The sequence below is a fragment of the Hemiscyllium ocellatum genome, chromosome 11, assembly GCF_020745735.1.
Source record: "Hemiscyllium ocellatum isolate sHemOce1 chromosome 11, sHemOce1.pat.X.cur, whole genome shotgun sequence".
NCBI classification, from domain to species: Eukaryota; Metazoa; Chordata; class Chondrichthyes; order Orectolobiformes; family Hemiscylliidae; genus Hemiscyllium; species Hemiscyllium ocellatum.
In genome coordinates, this window is record NC_083411.1 from 90,088,647 (window position 1) to 90,111,173 (window position 22,527).

Below are 22,527 nucleotides of genomic sequence, written 5' to 3' on the forward strand. Positions count from 1 at the left end.
TGAGACACGGTGACCTCTCCTTACTGATGCTGACCTCATTGAAGCATTCCTGTTTGAGAAGATGGATAAAGATTAGTATGAGTAGATTAAAGTTGTGCAGTGCATTCTAATTTGTCTGACAGCAGTCTGATATTCTGAAGTCTCCGATCAAAGCAACAGTACAAAGTCAGACAGTCAAATAACATTCACAAAAATTTAAGACATGACATAATTTTGTTCATTTCACAGAATATAACCTATATAAGAAATATCATGACAGCAAAAAGAGAAAGGTACAGTTCATCATATCCTTCATTCTTCAGGTGAAATCACTTTTAATAATATGATTTCTGACATATCTTGTGATAAATCATTTTGTAGGCAGATATAGCTTATCATTTTCACTTGAAATCTGCAAATTTCAAACAGCATTCTCTCACAAGTTTCTGAAAAGACAGACTATTCAAATAGGCTCAATCTCTGTTGTAATATTTTAAAGGAACATTCTAATCTGATGGCACTGTCACTTGAGTTACTAGTGGCATCAGTGATGTGTGATCTTTGGGCCAAGTCCATGACCCCTACTTTGATTGGATATTCAGTCCCTCAAAACTAATCTGGTTAGAGAATCATCCTCTGTAAACATTATCAGCTTATGATACTGAAAGAATGAATGGATGTGGTCATGTTTAATCATATTTGACTGTGAGGAACTCATCCTTTTCCATTATAGAAAAGGGGAACCAAGTCCAGTTAGTGTACACACAGAATATACATATTTCAGCATTGCTGTGGTCTATGATATCTTGTACCTGAAACAATCCTGGAAATTTTTTCTGGCATTTTGCCTAAAGGACACCAAGAATCTGATAGTCACAAATCTAACATTAAGACCATAAGAGACTTTTAGCATGAGTGTGTGTGGCCAGTCAGAAGGCATCTAATTTAACTGAAGTTGATAGATAATGTGCTACTGCAATGTACAACTTAGGAGCTCACCAACTCCATGTTGTCAGGCACTATGGCAGAACTTTCTGCTGCTTTGACTGAAGAGTGCAATGGCAAGAAAGTTGGAGAAATATGGCGCAAAATGATTTTTTAATTTTTGAAAATGTAAATTTCTTGACTTCTAACAAAAATCTGATTTTCTTCTTAACAGTGAGTTCTGAATCTCACTAATGAGTGAAGAGTACAGTATTTCCATCATTTGCATCTTATTATTAGCTCATGTTATTTTCATTGCCTCATTTCTATGCAGTTTCCAATTCTCCTCTCCTTTCCTGAGAAACTAGTTGGTTCCATTCCTTGGATGAGAGTCAGGGAAGTCACCTAATTCCACAGCTTACCGCATGTTTCTCTGGGCCTTCATACAACTCTATGTTCACCACTATTTCCCTGTGTATTACATTGGTACTGTACTCTTCCAGCCTTTGTCTGTCAGTCTGTCTGCCTTGCATTGTTTATTAGAGCATAGGCTTCAGTCATAAGTTATAGGCCGAGAGTCTCTGTGGCTTGCATTGCATTTTAGTGCAGAGGGAGAGGCAGGCAGTTTGTCATTGTTCAGACCACTGAACATTCAAATGTGGTACATATTGCTGTACTATGGCAACATATGCCAGCAGCTCACACACAAACATATAGGATGTGCTTTAAGCAAATGGCTATGTCTCAAAGTCAAAGAGGAATACTCATTAATGGGATGAAGGTGAACTATAGTCAGTGAGGAATTGGTGCTAGAGTTGGCCAAGGGGCATGTCTGATTCCAGTTCAGAGGTTTGGCCATGATCAGCCAGGTGTTTTCTCCTGTCAGAGTACAGGGATCAATTCCTTTAAAGGATGAGGTAATGGTCAGTCTTACAGGTCATGTGCAACCAGTCTGGGGATAATAGATGCATAATTTGGGATGTTGTGGAAACACCTATCCAGGGATTGGGTTATTCTCATTCTGATTAGCTGGGTAAACTTTGGCCATTAACTGATATATTTCGGGGATGAATGAATGTGGCGAAAGGCTCAAGTGGCATTGGAGATGCAGGGTTAGTGGCGCAGGATTAAACATGAAGGATAGGGCATCATTGTTTGCCCCAGGCTCAGTCTGGAATTCACTGATGCAGGCGCAAAACTGAAACCTTGGACATGATCATACTGGGATCTGGACAATATGGGTTGTTGTGCGAAACGTGTCCGTAACACATGAAATGTCCAGAATGGCCTATCTCAATATTGAAGAGTAACTTGCTGCATCTTTTAAGTAAGTTCTAGGTATCAAAACAAGATTCTTGCTAGGCAGCAACAAATTGCTTACTACGGAGGCTTACTGCTGATTAAAAACATTATTAACTTTTGAGCAAGTTCCAAAATCTTAGCTTTTTATAAATGAGTCCATTGTGGAGTTAGAGGTTTGAAGGCAAAGCCCTCTCCTGTGACATTTGATTTTCTATTTATAAATATGTTAACCGCAGTGAGGGACCTGACACTGATCCAACATAGTTAAACTCTGGGGCTGGAAACGTAGCTTTTCTAGAGTTGCAAAAAGAGAATTGGTTTGGCAGACTACTCTGAACAAAAGTTCAGACTTTTTAAACTATTCAATGCTTAATCTATCTGTCTATATACATGGGCTTAAAGCTGTGAAATCATACTTTGCACGGGACATTGTCTTTGTACAATCAGTGTTTAATGTATGTATGATTTTGGGGAGGAATGGCAATGATTGAGACTCTCTTGAGATTTGGTTTCCTTCACCTGATAATCTCTTTGAAAGATGTCAATAGTAATTTGAGATGTAATTCCTTGTAAGTGAATAACAGATTTGTTTTTGAAAAAAGCAGTATACAGACAATGCTAAGAAAGAACTTTTTTAATGTTGTGTACCCCTATATTTTTGTTGCCTTTCTCATGCAACTACAGTTGCAAGGGCATTGGGAATCCTGATACTTTATTGCAACATGACTATTGAAGACAGACCACATGCACAAGCTGATATGTTCCATTTGGCCTCCTTTACATATGTGTATTTACATAAATTTTCTAATCAATCTGTTCAGAGATCTTATTACATACCTCTGCAGTAGGTGGGACATTAACACTGCATCACAAAAACCCAAAGAAAACTTCCAATCCATGTGACTTGATTTCACTCTGTCATGGTTCCTTTTGCACATCTTTCGTATGTATCCTTAGAGCAAAGATGTAATTCCTTTCCATTATCAAGTATTGGCAACTCTCACAGGTTGCTTTCAAGGTCCTGCTGCACAGGAATAACGTCAACTTTACAAATGTCTCCTGATGATTTTTTGACATGATTTTTGCCACAGTGTCAGTATTGGCATAGAAAGTACCGATGCTTTGCTATACGTCCATTGTTAATTTATGACAGAAAATTAACACAAAAAAATACAAATTGTACAGAATTCATTGACCACAGAAATAAAGCAGAAGGTCTGTATACTGAAAGAGTGAGTACAGGTAACTTATATTAAGTTAAAATGTAAACAAAATCACAAATTGCTCCTATTGTCATTTGGAAGTCTACGACCTTAGTTCACTTTCAATTGCTTAAGTTGTTGTGGGTAAATCACCACAGGTTACCTTTAATTTAGCTATTTATTAAGAAATCTCACAGATAATCAAGTACTGAAACAATGATTTAAACTTTATTGCATGTAGCAATCAAAATAAGACCCATCAAATAATCAAGTTAAGCTTCACAACTCAACTTGATTACTCCATGATTAATAGTGGAATTTAGCTTTTGATTTCAGCAATAGTCCCTGTCTCTAGGAGTGTCTAGGGTCCATTCCTTGTACAGTGTTGTTCTTTGAAGTTCTGCTGCTAAATTGTTCTAGTGTTGAGCTTCATACATTTTTCTCTTTCAAATTTGTGGTGTGACATTATTGATGTTTCTTTAGATTCTTTCGTCCCCAACATTGGCTACTCTTTTGGAGTCCTCAAATCTGAAGCTTGCCACCTTATTAGAAGTAGATCACCTGTTCCTTGTTAAATTCAGTGTTAGCTGTCTTTTAAAACAGCCTATCCTTTACTTCAGGGCATCCCTCCTGCAGGCAGTCTTAATTGCCCTTTTGTCACAAGACAGGAGGTTGTCAAGTAATGTTATCTCCTCTCTCCCAGGAAGAAGCTTGTATTGTTGCTTTGAATCCTTCTTCCCAACAATGGTTAATTAGCAAGTTGATTTTAATTTTTCTAAAGCTTTTTGATGTGGCTCAGTCTTAAATTTTGATTACTAATACTGATGTGAAGCTTCTTGGGGTGTTTTACTGTGTTAAAGGAACTACATGAATGCAAGTTGTTGTTCTTCCAGATTCCAATTACGATCCTGAAGGATTCTGCTGGATTGACCAGGGTACTTTGGCTCCCAAGACTTTTTATTCGTTATCTTGACTGTCTCTTTCTTTAGGTGACAAAACTAACATTTATCCAAATACAATCTTCAGTCTGACAGAAACCACCTGAAGTTTGAACAACACTTTCATGTTAGTTCACTATCAACCTAGAAAGCAAGAACTGGATTTTCATCCTGGACATGGGTAGATGGATTTGAAAAACAGCCCACCTACCCTGGAAAAAATTGCATCAGGAATGGGGTTTTTATTGTGGGAAAGTGATGACAATCAAGACAACTGACCTTGGAAAATATTTAAAGACAGCTTCAGGTGCGGCTGAGACCAGAGGGGGCCTGTTTAGTAGGCCCACCTCAGATATATGGCACTTCGATTGAATTACAATAAAAACAGAAAGGCCCTCAAGCTCTCACATCACCTCAGCCTTGCACAATACCACTTCCTACCAAATCATTATAGTCTCTGATATTTCTCAGCAAGGCCATGTCACCTCCATGCTCATTCCCCCATCACATGCTGTATAGAAGCAATGGATGCAGTCATGGCAGCAGGGTCTGTGAAAACATTTTTTTTAAAAATGTAAATCATTAACAACTTTCTAATACATTGAATATCTCCTATTCACTACAACACAGCAAAAGTATCAAACATCCAGACCTTTTTAAAGTAAGCTGAAGCTGCAACCATTTCAAACTTCTTAATTTTGTGTAAACAAATATTGTGCAATTAAAAGCTGAATCAAGTGGCCAATCAAGCAGGGGATCAGGTGCTCAAACAGGGCAATAGATGTCAGGGCTCTCAGCCAGGAATTTGTGATCTGAACCAGATGACAGCCTTGAAAGGCACTTCTGAAAATTGGAAATTTGCAGAATGGGGTCAGGAATCCCAGAATTGATACAGCCAGCCATTTTAAAGGGATTCCAACTTATGTTGTCTCAGGAAAAATCCAGACCTAAGTCAGAAAACCAAGAAATCATGTAACTTTAAATAAGTTGTTGCTCAAATCAAATCTTTTGTTTCCATTGAAATTACATTACTTTTTTTTTAATACAACATGAATTATGTGACAAAAGCTGCAACAAGTTGAGAATTAAGATGCAGCATAATGCAAGATTAATATCGTCTCAATCACCAGATTGGAACTCAATCACTCGCTTGGAACAGACTCCAGAAACTGTCATTCTGTAGTTATTTTATAGCATTGTCTATATTCAGTGTCAAATGAAATGTTAATGACAGAAATTTTCATTACTCTTTGCTTGACTTGACACTGTTTTATTTAAATGTAAACAATAATATAATTATTACCATTACATTAAAATTCTTGAGTATAAAAGTGTCAGCCTTTAAATGTGTCCACAGTACAAAGCTTCTGTCACTTTTTGAAAAGTCTGGAAAATTTTTACCAGTCAATACCATTCATGTTTCAAACTTGGAAACCTTCTACTTTCACATACCTCTCCTCTTAAAAAAAGGTTACCTGCCAAAAGTTTCCACCAGTAATTGCACAGGAAATGCATTAATGTTATAAAGGAAATAACATACTGCACCTGGCAGTAAGTTGTAGGGTACTTAGTCTCTCTTAATGTGATTTTGAAAGAAGCCAGAGGTTTTGTGCTGGTCCTAAGGGCAACGCTGTATGAATGGAGACCTGTTCTGCTCTCAAGGTTCTTCATATTATACTAACATTTACTGGATTACTCATTAAGCCAGGAAGAATCAACTCTACATTTAGTAAACATTTATTTGCCCCAATGCATTTTTGCTATACCTTTATTAATTGCTATTTAAAAACTCCTTGTTTAAAAAGTTTCATGTTAAATTGATGGATGTGTGTAAGCGATCAGAAAATTAAATATTTATTTATTTTATCACATGCTAATATTTTACATAGCTGAGGAACATGGCTTACTATTTTTAGTGTGCAGCTTTAAGCTTTAGTTAAATACATTAGTATGGTCACGTGACTAACATTATTTTTGTACAAAAGGTTACTCAATTTGTTGCCAATTTTATCTGTAATTATTATATGTTCACAATACTGTAACAAATCTCTTCACATATGATGTGACTATATATATTGCAAGTATTATAGGACATGATATCTTCAATTTGTTTTAGTTACAAATGAATGCTGAGAAAACTAGCAAACCTCAGTCAACAACTTTGAATCTTCACTAAAGCCAGTGAAGCTAACTGCTGATAAGGTTTATAGTCAATTTTTTTTTATGATACCCGAAGGTGAGGATCTGAAATGTGCAATGGGACATGGTTACAACTTCCAAGAAGTAAACTGAAATGCTGTTGACACTTCAGGCAATTTGAAAATCAGAGGAGTTGAAGGCATGAGACTTTCTACCACTTGTTCGATGTGACACTGAGAAAGTTTTCCTATTTTTTACACTTTGGTTCACTTCTTTGTATTTGAAGCCTACCCTATAATTCCACCTTACAAAGATAATTTCTCTTTGAAGGTGTTGCAATTACTTTAAATAAGTAGTCATGATTGCATAAAATAAGATTTGTGATTAGCATCACCTATTGAATTTGTATACAGAGGAGTGCCAAGCAAACAGGTTAAACACTCATCTGCTATTATTGCCAAAAACTGTTTTGCTTCACATTGCCCTTTTTAAAGGTTCACATTTGCAAAATGAAGGACACGGGGAAGGGAGTTATCATGGGTTAGTGCTGTGGTGGGGTGATGGGGAAGTCGATGGTGGAGACTGGGGATAGCATGCTAGAAGGCAAAGGGATTACAATCATGAAAGGGGACAACGCAACAGGATGGTGGGAGATGATAGACCATGGGAGTGCAAAGGGTACTGCAAGAGGGGATTTCACCTACGGCTACCATGACCTCTGGCTTTGATTGAGGGGGGACAATATATAATTATGTTTGGCATGACTAAACTGTTTGCCTAGGGCTCACGGGTTAAAGTGGCGAGTTGGGTAGTTCTATAAAAGTTAGGTGGGAACATGGGGAAGATCAAAACCAATAGGGTTGACAGGGAGAGCAAAACAGAATGGTTTAAGGGGTCATTTAGATTAAGAGGCTGAGCTTGAATACACAAAGTGCTATCTGTGTTGCCTCCTATTCTTCTGCAAATTGCAAGTGTGCAATCAAAATGGAAAATGACTGTAACAACACACAGACTGGATTGTCTTTATCTGGGCTCTACATGTGTGCTTTGCCAGGCCCTTCAATGGTATTCACACCATACAGACACTTATACAACATGTGTGAAAGATATCTATTATCAAATCATTCTGTATGTAGACCTCATGCATTAACTTACTATGTCAACTAAATTTCCTGACCAAAGCAAATTTCATCTTATCGTTCAACATTACAAATTAGTCCCACTAATACCTGTGAAACACAAGTAATATCAGACGAGTGTTAAATTTATTTGTAGAGGTCAGAATCACTTTCCATGGTGCAGGAGCTGCTCACTTTATAAAATATCCACACCATTATTCTCCATGCAATGCTAACTTTTTTTTCAGTAATGTAGGGGCTGGGCTGAGGGCAGAGGCTCTCATCATTGCTGCCACACAAATAATCTCCTACTGTATCTGTGCCAGAAGGCTGTGCAGCAATCATCTGAGTAAGATCAACAAGGAGCAAGCTCCATGTACAGACTCCTTTATCTCCTTGTCGGAGACCTTCATGATCCAACATTTGGAAGAAGCTGTTTAAACACCATTTGCTGAGTCATCACATTACTGAGGAGCTGCTTTCATTCAGATATTGCCCATAAGACTCATTTGAATTGTCCCAGTGAATCCAGGCACAAAAGCTGCTATTGTCCCTTTGGCTGCTTTGCCATGAGTATCTCCAGGAATGGATGAGGAATACATATTTGGACGCATAGGACCAGAATCAACCCCCAGTGGATGTGGAATAGCCTCCTAATGTGAAATTTCCAGCCCTTGGTACCTCGTGATGCAGAGAAAATGCAGGTGCATAGTCACTCATCAATGGAATGTTGTACAGATGAGAAAGGGGCAGTGGTGCTATACTCTGTCTAAATGTGGAGGTCAGAGCATCATGTGTTAATAATGCATCACCTTCTTCCACTGAGGCCAACAAGGACCATGGGATGGTCCCTTTACATCTAGAGGCTAGTTAGATCATGGTAGTTTGTTGCTAAGGACACTACTTAATTCTTGAATTCCTTGCTCCAGGCATCCAAAGTGCACAGTGAAGTTATGTGCTGGATGATGAGGATTTGTAGGAGCTGCAGAAATCTACTGAGAAAGAAAATGAGGTTGTTCTTCAAATGGAACAGCACCTTCGAAACACAACAACTAAACAAATACAGGCAGGACTTCGCAAAGAACCTTATTCAATGACACTGAGTTGTATAAAGTCACCTTTCACTGACTGTAAATGTTTTGATGCTGCTGACACAAGCGTTCATTGTATAATCCTAACTGCAAATGCAGTTTAATGATTCGATCTTTATGTTTTTCCCGTTGTTTAATAAAAACTTAAGGTTCTAACATCTGATGCTCCATTGTTCAATCATGTCAAAGTTGCATATTATTTTAGGTGCTTTGGAAAGGAAAGCTATAGTTCAGTGGGGTGTGGCACAAAGCATGACCAGTCCTTCATTCTTAATAACTGAAGCAAACGTGACAGCAGCTCATAGAGCTGATGATAAAAAGGGAACATATATTTACAAATGTGATTAGGTTTTTACAGTGACATTTCATTCATGCCAACTATTTGCCCTCAGAGAGTTTTATCTTTCTGTTTTGCTCCCATCACATCTAAGTGCAGTCCTGATGTTCACAGCTTTTGTAGAGAGTGTGTGTCTTAGAATGGAGCCCGTTGGCCTTTGGAACTTGGGTGGGTGACCTCGAGGTAATTTGTGGCGGAAATAGGTACTGCAGATGCTGGAGATAAGAGTCAAGATTAAAGTGACGCTAGAAAAGCACAGCAGGTCAGGCAGCATCCGAGGAGCAGGAATTAAATTGACATTTCGGGCAGGGCATTTGCCCAAAACATCGATTTTTCCTGCTTCTTGGATGTGGCCTGATCTGCTGTGATTCTCCAGCACCACTGTAATATTGACTGGGGTCATTTGTGGCTAAGGAGCCCAGATGTCTGGAGTGTGTCCTGCCCAGAGGCAGGTTCACCCTTTTTAACTTGAAATCCCACAGGGTTGAAGTGGTAGGAGCAGCCACATCTGGAATGTTCTGAGAAAAAAACTTAGGGGAGGGTCTGGATGTGATTCCTCCTCTGACTAGGTGTCTCTGACATCATCCAGTCCCCTTGTCACTTTCCCATTGCAGCTGAGTACTAATGGTTAGAGTGATGGAGTGCAAGTCTGTGAGTGTATCCTGCAGACAGAGTGTGCTGGACTTGGGTCCCATTGACAACCAGGAGAAAGTGAGGGCTGCAAATGTTAGAGATCAGAGCTTAAAAATGTGTTTCTGGAAAATCGCAGCAGGTCAGGCAGCATCAAAGGAGCAGGAGAATCGGCGTTTTGGCTTATGCCCGAAATGTCGATTCTCCTGCTCCTTTGATGCTGCCTGATCTGCTGCGCTTTTCCAGCAACACATTTTTAAGCTCCCATTGACAACCACCAATCTGTTCAAGGATGCAGCTAAATCCTCACGGATTGGAGGCAGTACAGTACAGTGTTTGGTAGACTCCACCAACCTTCAATTCAGTTTCCCACGTACCTCAGACAAACCTGTCCATCATTTCTGAGTCCATTTCTCTACTGGCGGAAATTATTAATGGTCAACATCATAGTGTCCTCTCCTAAGCAAGTGACTCATGCCTAGCAGTTGTCTGGATGCCAGTGAACTTGCAAATTTCTTCCTCAACCAGCTGCAGAAATGTGATGTGCTCATCAGAATGTGCTCCAGACTCTAATCCATCACCAAGGCATTAGCACCTGAGCTGGTGGAGGGTGCAGGAGGCAGCCTTGCTGCTGCTTCCCCTGAGGAATCTGTGGCTTCTTCATCAGAGCTTATGCAGGAGATGATGCAGAGGTCTGGTCTGTTCAGTGGAGAGGTGTTATGGATGTTGCTGCTGCCTGCAGAAGACAGGAGAGGGAATGAATTGTGAAATAGGAGTAGAAGTCTGTGCATTTTAAAAATATATTCACAGCAGCAGTAATGGAAGAGAAGTCCAGTTCTTGATAAAGGATCTTATGTTGTTGGTGGGACATGGAGGCATCACCATGAGTAGTCATAGTCCTCTCCAACTAGATAAGGCTTTTCTATTACAGAGGTTATGGAGACAAATGTCAGGCACCCCACCACCATCTTGACTCTCTATAACCACTTGTGGGGTGTTTTGATTAGATTAGATTAGACTTACAGTGTGGAAACAGGCCCTTCGGCCCAACAAGTCCACGCCGACCCGCCAAAGCGAAACCCACCCATACCCCTATGTTTACCCCTTACCTAACACTACGGGCAATTTAGCATGGCCAATTCACCTGACCCACACATCTTTGGACTGTGGGAGGAAACCGGAGCACCCGGAGGAAACCCACGCAGACACGGGGAGAACGTGCAAACTCCACACAGTCAGTCGCCTGAGTCGGGAATTGAACCCGGGTCTCAGGCGCTGTGAGGCAGCAGTGCTAACCACTGTGCCACCGTGCCGCCCACTATTCTCCTGGAATGAGACAAAGAGAGGGTCTGAGTGAGATGAAAATGACTGGCACAACTGTTAGTGTTGGTGCAAGTGGGAGAAAGGTAGTAAAGTGTTGCTAGTGGGAAATTAGGAAGCTAAAGGACATACAGAGTTAGTAGACTGGTGAGTTGGAGGTGATGAGAGTGATTAATGGAAGAATTTGCATGCAATATGAGAGTGGCAGATCCTGAGTCCTAGTGAGAGATGAGTGCTGTAGCAGAGTTAGAAAAAGTGGGAGATAGCAGAGATGGTCATTACAGTAACCAAACAGTAGGTAAAAGTATAATGGAAGAAATAATGGGAGCTTGTCAGAAAGGTAACAAGGTAATTGCTGGTGATTTAAATCGACATATATAGACTGGAAAATTGGTTGGACAAAGATGGTCAAGATCAGTGTTTTTGTGAAATTGTCCAGAACAGATCATTCCGGAGCCAACTGAAGACAAGGTTAAACTAGACCTGGTCGTATGCAACATGATGGAATTAATGATAAATCCAAACACAAATAGGAGCAGAAGTAGACCATTCAATCCCACAAGCCTGCTGTACCTTTCAATAAGATTGGGGCTGATTGTGTAGTGTGTCAATCTACCCCAACTGATTCCACTGTCTAACAAGAATCTACCCACCTCTGGCTTAAAAATATTCAATCATCTTGCCTCTATTGCTTTCTGAGGCAAAGGTTCCAAAGTTTCAAACGTGCTGAGAGAAAAGAAATTGTCCCCTCTCTATCCTTAAAGAATGATCCCTAATTTTAAATCATACCCTTTTGTTTTGGACTCATCTACAACAGGAAACATTTGTTTCACATCCATTTTGTGAAGGTTATTCAGCAACTTACATACTTTAATCAAGTCAGGCCGCATTCTTGTAAACTTCAGGGAATCAAGCTCAGCCTGCCCAACCTATCCTCATTAAACAACCTGCTCATTCTAGGTCTCAATCCAGTAAATCTCCCTTAAACAAGCTCCGATGTATTTACAATCTTCCTTCAATAAGGAGACCAAAACTGCCCACAGTATTCAAAATGTGGTCTCATGAATACTCTGTATAACGGAAGTATAACATCATTACATTTTTGTTCAATTCCTCTCATAATAAAGGATAGCACTTCTCTTGAGTTCTTGATTATATGCCGGACCTGAATACAAACATTTTGTGACTCATGCAGTAAAATACCTGAATCCCCCTGCACCTAAGAATTCGGTAGTCGTTCTCTGTTTATGTAATACACTGTTTTTTTATTCTCCCTGCCAAATGAATAACTTCACTGCTTCCCATCTTATACCAGTTTTTTTATTTGCATTCACTTAACTTATCTATATCGATCCACAACTTCTTGATAAACACTTCATTACACATTAGCCTACCTATCTTGGTGTCATCTGTGAATTTAGAAAGCCTCCCTAAGTTATTGATGTAAGTTGTAAAATGGTTCCAGCACAAATCTCTGCAGGACTTCACTTGTCACATCCTGCCAATCAAACAAGAACATATTTATGCATACTTCCTGTTTCCTAACATCTGGCCAACTTTCCATTTACTCTAATGCTACCCATGAACTTTTATCCAGTGTCACCAACCGTTTCTTTATGTCACATGGAGTGAATCAAATTGGCTGAAGATTGGTATCTGTAATGTTGAGGACCTCTGGAGGAGGCTGAGATGGATCATCGACTCAGCACTTCTGGCTGAAGATTGTTGCAAATGCTTCAGCTTTATCCTTACACTGATGCGCTGGCCACTTCTGTCATTGAGGATGAGGATATTAGACTAAGGGATGGGTCATTGGATTCTAATGGTGGATGTTTCAGGGGCTATTTTAGAATATACACAATAGATACACGCAAATGAGAAAGAAAACTTCCTAGGAGCAGACCCACTATCCATGGTTATCTAAAAAAGCTAAAGATGTATCAAACTTAAAGAAAAATCATCTAATTTTGCAAAGATATTGACCAGCCAAGAATTGATCAGAATATCAAGGACAGTAAAGAATGATCAAAAGGTTAATAAGGAAGAAAAAAATATAGTATGACCGAAAGCTAGTTAGAGATATAAAAACAGATAGTAAGAGCTTCTAGAATTTTTTTAAATAAAGAATCAAAGGAGGAAGCATTCAGTCCAACTGGGGAATAGAAAATAACAAGATGTAAATTAATTGAATAATATTTTGTAATGGTCTCCATTAGAGAGGATATAAGTAACATCATAGAAATAGTTTTACGCCAGGAAATGAAAGGCAGGGTGGAACTCAAGAAAATTACAATCACCAGGAAAGCTGCACTGAGCAATCTGTTTGAGCTGTGGGATGACAAGTTACTGAATCCTGGTGGACTTCATCTATTATTGTGTCATAGGTCCCGGACTAGAGACATGTTTCTATGTTATTGAGAAAAAGAGAGAGAATAGATTTTATTTGTTATTTCTATCATATACAACTGATACAGTAAAAAACTAGACAGCATTTCTCCAGGACCAAGGTGTTACATGGACAGCACAAATTACATGATCATACAAAGGGCTGTATAACAAGCATAAGAAGTGCAAAACTCACAAATTAGAGTCTAATAAAAGAATGATAATTAATAGACATTGTTCTAGCAGCAATTTGAAGTCTTGTAAAGAATTTCAGATGGACCATGCTGTGTTAAGGAGCCTGATAGTTTGGGGGTAGAAACTGATGTACAGTCTGGCCATGAGAGATCAAATGGCTCCAGTATCGTTTGCCAGATGGCAGGAGGGAGAAGAGTTTGAGTGAGGGGTATGTGGGGTCTTTTACAATGCTCTTAGCTTTTCAGATGCAGTGTGTAGTGTAAATGTCTGCAATGGATGGGAGAGAAACCCCGATGATCTTCTCAGCTGTCCTCTCTATCCATTGGAGGGTCTTATGATCCAAGACAGTGCAATTCCCGAATGAGGCAGTGATGCAGCAGCTCAGGGTACTCTCAATGATCCCTCTGTAGAATGTGTTGGGAGGTGTGCTTTCCTTAGTTTATGCAGAAAGTAGAGAGGCTGCTGGGCTTTCTTGGCTAGGGAGCTGATGTTGAGGGTACAGGTGAGTTTCTCCACCAGGTGGATGCCGAGCAATTTGGTGCTCTTCCTGTTTTCTACAGGGAAGCCATCAAAATACAGCAGAGAGTGGTTTCTCTGTGCCCTCCCTATCTCTTTCATTTTATCTACATTCAAAGAGGGTTGGTTGTTAGCTCTGTACCAGTCTGTTAACCACTGCACCTCCTCTCTCCATGCTAACTCCTCGTTCCTCCTGATGAGACCCACTATAGTCGTGTCATCAGCGAACTTGATGATATGATTCTACCTGTGCATCACTGCACAATCTTGTGTCAGCAGGGTGAACAGTAGTGGACTATTCTTCCAGGGATATAGAATTAAAAGGGTTAAACACTAGCTGCAACTCTTGGTCAGTGTATATTAATGAGCTAGTGTGATGTGAAGGTCAGACATTAGATACTCCTGTGCTGCTGTAGATGAGATTCTCTCATGCTTTGAATGCTGGATGCCAGTAACATCACATGAAAATGAGAAAAGACAAAAACCTGTCAGCTAACTTGCAAATCCAAGAATCCTGAAATCAGCTGCTTCATTACCAAGGTCAGCATGACCAGGATTGTCCAACTTACTAACCTCAATGTTTCACCATCTACTTTTAATGGAAATCAGAAACTGATTTGCAAATCTCTTTAATTATTACCTTTCCATTCAATTTACATTTTTAATTTATGTATGTGTGCCACATTTTATTATATTTTCTTAAATTTAGTAGCAAAGCATAAATTATTTAAATTGGGAAGAGGAACTCATGAGGGAAGAAATCCTGTTTAAGTTAACTTTGTTGTGACCAACCAAAAGAGGGACTTAAGTAATAAAGGTAACCAGTTCAGCCTTCCTTTCCCAGAGCATTAACATTTGAGGTTATTCTGTTGTGATTTAAGATCTGTGATTTATATATATTATAATATCATGTATTTTAGAGTTTGATTTTGCTTAGTGGCTTGTGAATTTTGATCTGTGTGTATGGGTGTTTAATGATTAACCTACCAGTAATTTAGGAGACACAGTAAGGGAAGGTAGTTTTACTGTAAGCATTTTAGTTTGAGACTTCTAGAAGATAAATGCTTGGTTAGAACCATGAAGGCGTTATTCAAAGTTGAAAATGAGAACTTCTAAGCTCAGTTGTGTGATTAATCAAGGAAGAAGCAAAGCAAACTCTCAAGACTGTGAATTATAGATGTGATGGAGAAATGAACTTTCTCTGGCATGAGGATTGTAAAGTGATGGTGATTGAGTAGATGGGATTGTATTTTTGCTGTAAGTTTTGAAATCTTTTAAATTGTGTTGTGTATACAGTAAATAACTTGGTTTATTGCATTTTAGTTTCTCTTTTGTATCATAAACTTCTGTTTTATTGTTAAAACCAAATCTGCAGCATTGTATGTTGGTATTTCATTAAAAAAAACTTTGTTAAATAAAAACAAATAAATATAGTTCCATCATGCCAGATTTCAGTCTGTGGTCTGATTTGACCAGTAATAACAACAGCTGGGATTATAACACTGTTTGGAATCATAACGCTCAGGGGTCCTTGCCTTAGGAATATTTGAAGCAATGGAATACATATTGCCATGGATAAAAGCTTGGCTGGCTGACAAGAAACAGAGAAGGCACAACGAGTCTTTTTCAGTTGGCTAGATATAATGAGTGGTGTGTCACAGGGATCGGTGCTAGGGCTGCAACATTTTTTTAGTTTATATGAATGACTTGGATGAAAATTGCTAAAATTTGTTGATGACAAAAAATTGGTAGGAGAAATTGTGGTGAATGTAAGAAGGGTAAAACAAGGCATATAAGTTGTGAGTGTGTAAAAAATCTGTCAAATGGGAGTATAACATGAGAAATTGTGAAATTGTACGTTTTGCAGGAATAAAAAGGAATGGTGAGAGATTGCAGAGCTATGAGAGGCAGAAAGATCTAGGTGTCCTAGTGTGTGAATTGCATAAGTTTAGTATGCAGATACAGCAATTAATAAGGAAAGCCAATGGAATATTATCATTCATTGTGGGAGGAACTGAATACAAAATTAGGAAAGTTATGCTTCAGTTTTACAGGACTTTGGCGAGACTACATATGGAGTACTGTTTACAGTGCTGGTGGTCTTACTCGAGGAAGAATGTAAATGCATCAGAAGCATTCAAATAAAGTTCTCTAGACTAATACCAGTAATAGATGGGTTACTTTATGAGGAAAGTTTAGACAGGCTAAGCTTGTTTCTGTTGGAGTTTAGAAGAGCAAGAAGTGACCTCATTGGAACATATAAGATCCTATGTGGTCCTGATAGGGTAGATGGGGAGAGGATGTTTCCTGCTGTGGAAGAATCTAGAATTAGGAGTCATTGTTTAAAACTAAAAAGGTTTCCTATTTGACACAGAGATGAGGTGGTTCCTTTGCTCTCAGAGTTTTGGAAGTTCCTTCCTCAAAAATGTGGCAAAAGCAGAGGCTGAAAATGTTAAGGACAACGTGGATAATTTCCTGATAAGGGGGTGCTCAACTTCAGCAAACCTGGACACGATCTACATAGAACTGATAAGTGGCAAATAATATTTATGTCACACAACTGCCAGCTAATTGTCATCTCCAATAAGACAGAATCTAACCATTACCCATTGACATTTGATGGCATTATTACCACTGAGTTCTCCAGTGTCAACATCCTTAAAATTACCATTGACCAGAATATTAATATTGTGGCTACAAGAAGTCAGAGGCTGGGAATTCTGTAGTGAGTAATTCACCTTCTGACTCTTGAAACTTGTCCATCATCCTCAAGATACAAGGCAGGAATATGATAAAGTACTGACCACTGGTCCTGATGAGTTCAACACCCAAGCAGCTTGATACCACCCAGAACAAAGCAGGCTGTTTGACTGTCATCATATCTGCCACTGGGAGCAGTGTTTGGAAGACACACTGCATCAACTCACCCAATCTCTTTCAACAGTATCTTCCAAACCCATGACTCCTACCACCTGGAAGGACAATGGCAGCAGATACATAAGAACACCACAGCCTTCGATTTCCCCTCCAAGCCACACACCATCTTGAACTATATCACTATTCAGTTTCACTGGGTAAAAATCCTGGAACTCCTTCCCTAACAGCACTGTAGGCGTTCTTACACCCTAAGGTCTGCAACAGTTCAAGAAGGTAGCTCATCATCACCTTATCCATGGCAATTAGGAATGAGCAATAAATGTTGAGTCGAAAAGTATGGTGCTGGAAAAGCACAGCAGGTCAGGCAGCAATCAAGGAACAGGAGAATCCACATTTTGGGCATAAGCCCTTCATCAGCTCAGCCAGTGACACAAATCATGCAAGCAAATAAAGAAATGCTAGATTAAGGAACGAATGCTTTACATTGCCTGGAAAGTACAGAATAATATTGTGTAACACTGGATTTGAGGTCAGAGGTAGATGTAATTAAATCAGTATTAATAACCAACTGCTGAGACAGGTACGTGAAACCAAGTGTTAATGTAGATATTGAAGGGTATATTCCAAAAAAAAGTAAATATTTTCTGTGACTGAATTGAAATAATTGTTGCTGAGGCCAAGATGCTCAATATGAAGACTGGTTCCTGGAGTTGAATCCCTTGGGACTCTGTGTTAATAAACAGTAGAAAGATCAAGATCCATCTTTTCTCCAAGTGTCAAAGCAGTACATCAAAAGTAGTCATCGAAACCACCAGTTGTGTCCCAATAGAGTAGCAGCCTGAGACTGTGAAGCAATTTCTTCAATGTCTCTGCTGCTTGATCTACAGTAGAAATAATGAATTTGAAATTGACTGGAGCTATGAGATGGATCAATGTCAATCTCAATATCATTATTGTTAACTTCAGTCACTATTTTGGTTGAAATGATTAATACATAGCAGCATATCAGCCAGAGGGGGAGTCTTTTCTAACAAGTTCTTATAGCGAAGATGATCTGATTCAATAGCCCAATCCCCAGTGCTGTGGGATCTCAGGGCTCCCTTTATTCAAATCCATTTCAGCAGAAAAGACACAGCAAGCAGCCTTAGTGTGATATTAGGAGAATATCTACAAGTTGCTGTTGCTGTGGTATTTATACACTGCTTTTTAACTTAATAAAACATTCCACTATGCTTACAGTGTGGAAACAGGTCCTTCGGCCCAACAAGTTTACACCGCCCCGTGGAAGCGCAACCCACCCGTACCCCAAGTTTACCCCTTACCTAACCCTACGGGCAATGGCAAATTCACCTCACCCGCACATTTTTGGACTGTGGGAGGAAACCTGGAGGAAACCCACGCAGACACAGGGAGAACGTGCAAACTTCACACAGTCAGTCGCCTGAGTCAGGACTTGAACCCGGGTCTCTGGCGCTGTGAGGCAGCAGTGCTAATCACTGTGCCACTGTGCCGCCCATTAGTATTGAACCAAGTGGAAATATATGAAATCAGGTAAAGAAGGTAATTTGAAGCTTCTTAAAAGTGAGCACACAGGTAGAGATGCAAAGAAATATTGGGAGGCAATTACAGAGTTCAACACTTTGACAGCTGAAAACATGGTGGCAGCACTGAAGAAACAATCTTGAAGGTTGGTAGGGCTAGAGAGGCCAAGGAGGATATAAAAACACATTGAAAATTTCAAAATGCTGGTGTCATGCACAAATAAACGGAACTCCTGTATTACTTTATAACAGTTGAAAATATAGGAGATGTATTAGAGAAGAGGTTACTGAGTCTGTCAATCAATGCCAGCAATTCCAGTGTAGCGTTCTTTAAAAAGGATTAGTAAAACTCATCGCACCTTTATTCCAACTGACAAGATTTCTCAGAATGTTCCAACAAAGCCAAACATTGGACAACATTCGTCTTATACAACACAGCTTCAGACCATTTCAAATTAAATAAACATGAAGATTCTCTCCAGACATAAGCCAGAAAATTCCTTTGAAGATTTTTTTTAAGACTGCAGTTTAAGCAGTTAATTGGTAATGTCTTATTTCTGAAATAGCGATCTAATCTCAAAAACCATTAACTCATTTAAAAATAGTCTTTGACTCTCATGTTCATACACAATCAGAGGCAAGAGTACACACAGATCTGATTAACAAATTGCAGTCTTACCCCAAATTACTGATTATTTGCACGGATAAACTCCAATACTGTTGGGAAAAAAAGGTAACAGAAAATATTAGCAATAGAAAAATGACTGAAACTGTGCCAATGACTGACATTCACATATACGTTTTGTCTACAAGTTGAGTTTATTGACTACAATAATAGGATCCTTTGACATTTTAAACACTATTAGCAAAATAAATCAGCTTTAAGTTTTAATCATTACATTATTTTATACTATAATCGTCATACAACAAAAGATCTGTTATCTTAAAATTCAGCAACACCTAATCATCCGTCACTTCAAGTAATGGATATTACACATGACTTGTTTAGAGTTATTCTGTCACACCTCTGGAGCAGGTGGGACTTAGAACAGGGGACACTACACTGCACCACAAAGTCCCTCAACTGTCACTTCAATGAGAAAAGGGTCAAAGAATCGCACATGACAACAATGTCGAAACGTGGGGCGGCCGCGGCGCTTACATCATGCACTCTGGGAGTTGGAGTCCTTTCATCTCGGTCCCCGGAACCAATGAAAAGCGAGGTTGCTCCTCGTGAACTACAACCCCCAGAGGGCTGTGCGCGGCGGGCCATTCCAAGCGTCGCCGCCCACCCCTTCGCCGTTCCGAGCCACTCAGAGACACTGTTGTTCAGCGAGAGCGATTCTGATTGGTTGCAGTAACAGAGGGGGGCCGAGCCCCGCCCCCTCCGGTTTCGGTTGCACGGTGAGGCGCCGTCGCCATGTTGACGCACGACCGTGAGATGGGACGCTGCTTTCAGAAATAATAATAATGGCGTTAATAACAAGGAAAGGACGAGGCTGTGCGACCTGCAGCGCTGTTTAAGGAAGGGGATTCTTGTGTCGGATTTGTTCTTGTGTCTTTTGGGAGTGATTCGATCTCGCCGCTCCCTTGAATGCATTGTCGGTTGGAGTGTCGTTAGCCATGAGCCGACCATCGTCAGCCGGCGGCGGGAAAGCGGGCAAACACACGGCGGCGGCGGCTGTGGCGGCGGCAGCGGCTGGAGCAGGATCAGGATCGGGAGGAGGAGGTGGCGGTAGTAGTGCTGGAGGAGGAGGAGGAGGAGGAGGTGGTGGTGGAGGAGGGAGCGGCAATCCAGCCATAGCAGCAGCGGCGGTGGCGGCTGCAGCAGCGGCGGCGGCAGCGGCGGCGGCAGTGGGAGGATCCAGCCCGCCTCAGCCCGAACTCACTTCCCTCTTCGAGTGCCCGGTGTGTTTTGATTATGTGTTGCCGCCCATCCTGCAGTGCCAGGCCGGACACCTGGTATGTAACCAGTGCCGGCAGAAACTTTCCTGCTGCCCGACTTGCAGGGGCCCTCTCACCCCCAGCATCAGAAACTTGGCCATGGAGAAAGTGGCTTCCACTATCCCTTTCCCATGTAAGGTGAGTCCATGAAAGCCTAGAGAAACATCCGGCAACTTTCAAATCGAGTTGTGTTAAACTTAGGCACTGCACGCTGCCTTGCATCAGGTGTGTCTTTGGAGGATCCTATCACTTGCTAATACCCCTAAATATTTTTATGCTGTACTTTCTAGCCAGCTGTGAATACTTAACAACTTTATATGTAGTGCTTAAGTTGCAACTTTAATGTATTGAGAGTTTAGAGTTAATTATATTTAATCAGTTATATTGACTGTCTTGGATCTAATGACTGTCCCAGAATTAACCTGCAGCTGGATTTTTACAAAGTGATTTCATAGGTGTTGTGACTTTATTAGGATATTGCAACTGCACTAAATTTATTATTATCAATGTGTAAACCTTTGTCGCAACTTGTGATTTGGATGGTTATTGTTATTGTTACTTTTGTCCCACTCATCCTGATTCCACTGTTCATTTCTTGATTTATGTCTTTTGCTCTTATTATTAATTTGTTACTCATGTCTTGCTGATCTAAATTTTCAACTAGTGTTCCCAACCCAGACTGTTGTGTCTCCCAGGAATTGAGTTGACTTGTTGATCTGCATCAGTGTCTTTGCATCACATGGAGCAAGTTTTCTCATTTTGTTTGACTTGGCTTCCCAACTTTCCTTAATCAGTCGGATGGAGTTTAATTCAGATAAATGTGAGGTGCTGCATTTTGGGAAAGTGAATCTTAGACTTATACACGTAATGGTAAGGTCCAAGGGTGTGTTGCTGAACAAAGAGACCTTGGAGTGCAGGTTCATAGCTCCTTGAAAGTGGAGTCGCAGATAGATAGGATAGTGAAGAAGACGTTTGGTATGCTTTCCTTTTATTGGTCAGAGCATTGAGTACAGGAGGTGGGAGGTCATGTTGCAGCTGTACAGGACATTGGTCAGGCCACTGTTGCAATATTGCGCGCAGTTCTGGTCTCCGTCCTATCGGAAAGATATTGTGAAACTTAAAAGGGTTCAGAAAAGATTTACAGGGATGTTGCCAGGGTAGAAGGATTTGAGTTATAGGGAGAGGTTGAACAGGCTGGGGCTGTTTTCCCTGGAGCGTTGGAGGCTGAGGGGGTGACCTTATGGAGGCTTATAAAATTATGAGGGGCATGGATAGGATAAATAGATCAAATCTATTCCCTGGGGTCAGGGAGTCCAGAACTAGAGGGCATAGGTTTAGATGAGAGGGGAAAGATATAAAAGAGACCTAAGGGGCAACTTTTTCATGCTGAGGTTGGTAGGTGTATGGAATGAGCTGCCAGAGGAAGTGGTTGAGGCTGGTACAATTGCAACATTTAAGAGGCATTTGGATGGGTATATGAATAGGAAGGGTTTGGAGGGATATGGGCCGGGTGCTGGCAGGTGGGACTAGATTAGGTTGGGATTTCTGGTCGGCATGGATGGGTTGGACTGAAGGGTCTGTTTCCATGCTGTACATCTCTATGACTATAACTCTTTCCCTTGCTCTGCAAAACATCTTGCAAGAATGACATTTTCCAAGTATAGTCTCATTGTATGTGAACTGAGTATTGTTTGCTCTAATAGTACTGGAAATAGAGGTTGAGATTGGATTGTTATTAAAGAATGCTATGCGTGTACTAGAAAGTAAGGAAAGTGTGAAGGATGAAATCTGCTTATGAATAGAGTTAAGCATAGGAGTATACATTTTACATCTTAGTAGCATTAAAAAAACACCAAAGTGAAGATGAGGGCAAACTGCAAATAGTTTAGGGAGATCAAAGAATAAATGGACAACAGTGGATGATTTTAATCTATCCTAAGAGAGACCGGAATAATGACAAGCAATTGGAGAATACTTTCCCAAATGGCTTTTGGTTTCTGCTTAGCTCAGTATGTTTCAAGTTCACTTGATTTCTTTTCAAGGGACCAAAGTAGGGAGAATAACTGATGATTGTAGGAGAACAATTTCA

General features: G+C 40.2%; 1 protein-coding gene and 1 long non-coding RNA gene across 2 annotated transcripts in view; one reads left to right on the plus strand and one right to left on the minus strand.

Annotated features, from left to right (window-relative positions):
• Positions 1 to 10,309: 10,309 nt before the first annotated feature.
• On the minus strand, positions 10,310 to 19,789 carry LOC132820505 (uncharacterized). Its single transcript, XR_009645199.1, has 3 exons — positions 19,455 to 19,789; positions 19,174 to 19,211; positions 10,310 to 10,396 (listed from the first exon to the last, which is right to left on the minus strand). It is a non-coding gene; the product is annotated as an uncharacterized LOC132820505 (long non-coding RNA).
• A 112-nt stretch (positions 19,790 to 19,901) lies between these two features.
• Positions 19,902 to 22,527, plus strand: part of siah2l (seven in absentia homolog 2 (Drosophila)-like) — a 53,564-nt gene continuing 50,938 nt past the window's right edge. The window contains exon 1 of the mRNA XM_060832711.1: positions 19,902 to 20,576. Within this exon, the coding sequence (XP_060688694.1) occupies positions 20,118 to 20,576 (459 nt within the window). The 5' untranslated portion in view covers positions 19,902 to 20,117. The remainder of the gene's footprint in view (positions 20,577 to 22,527) is intronic.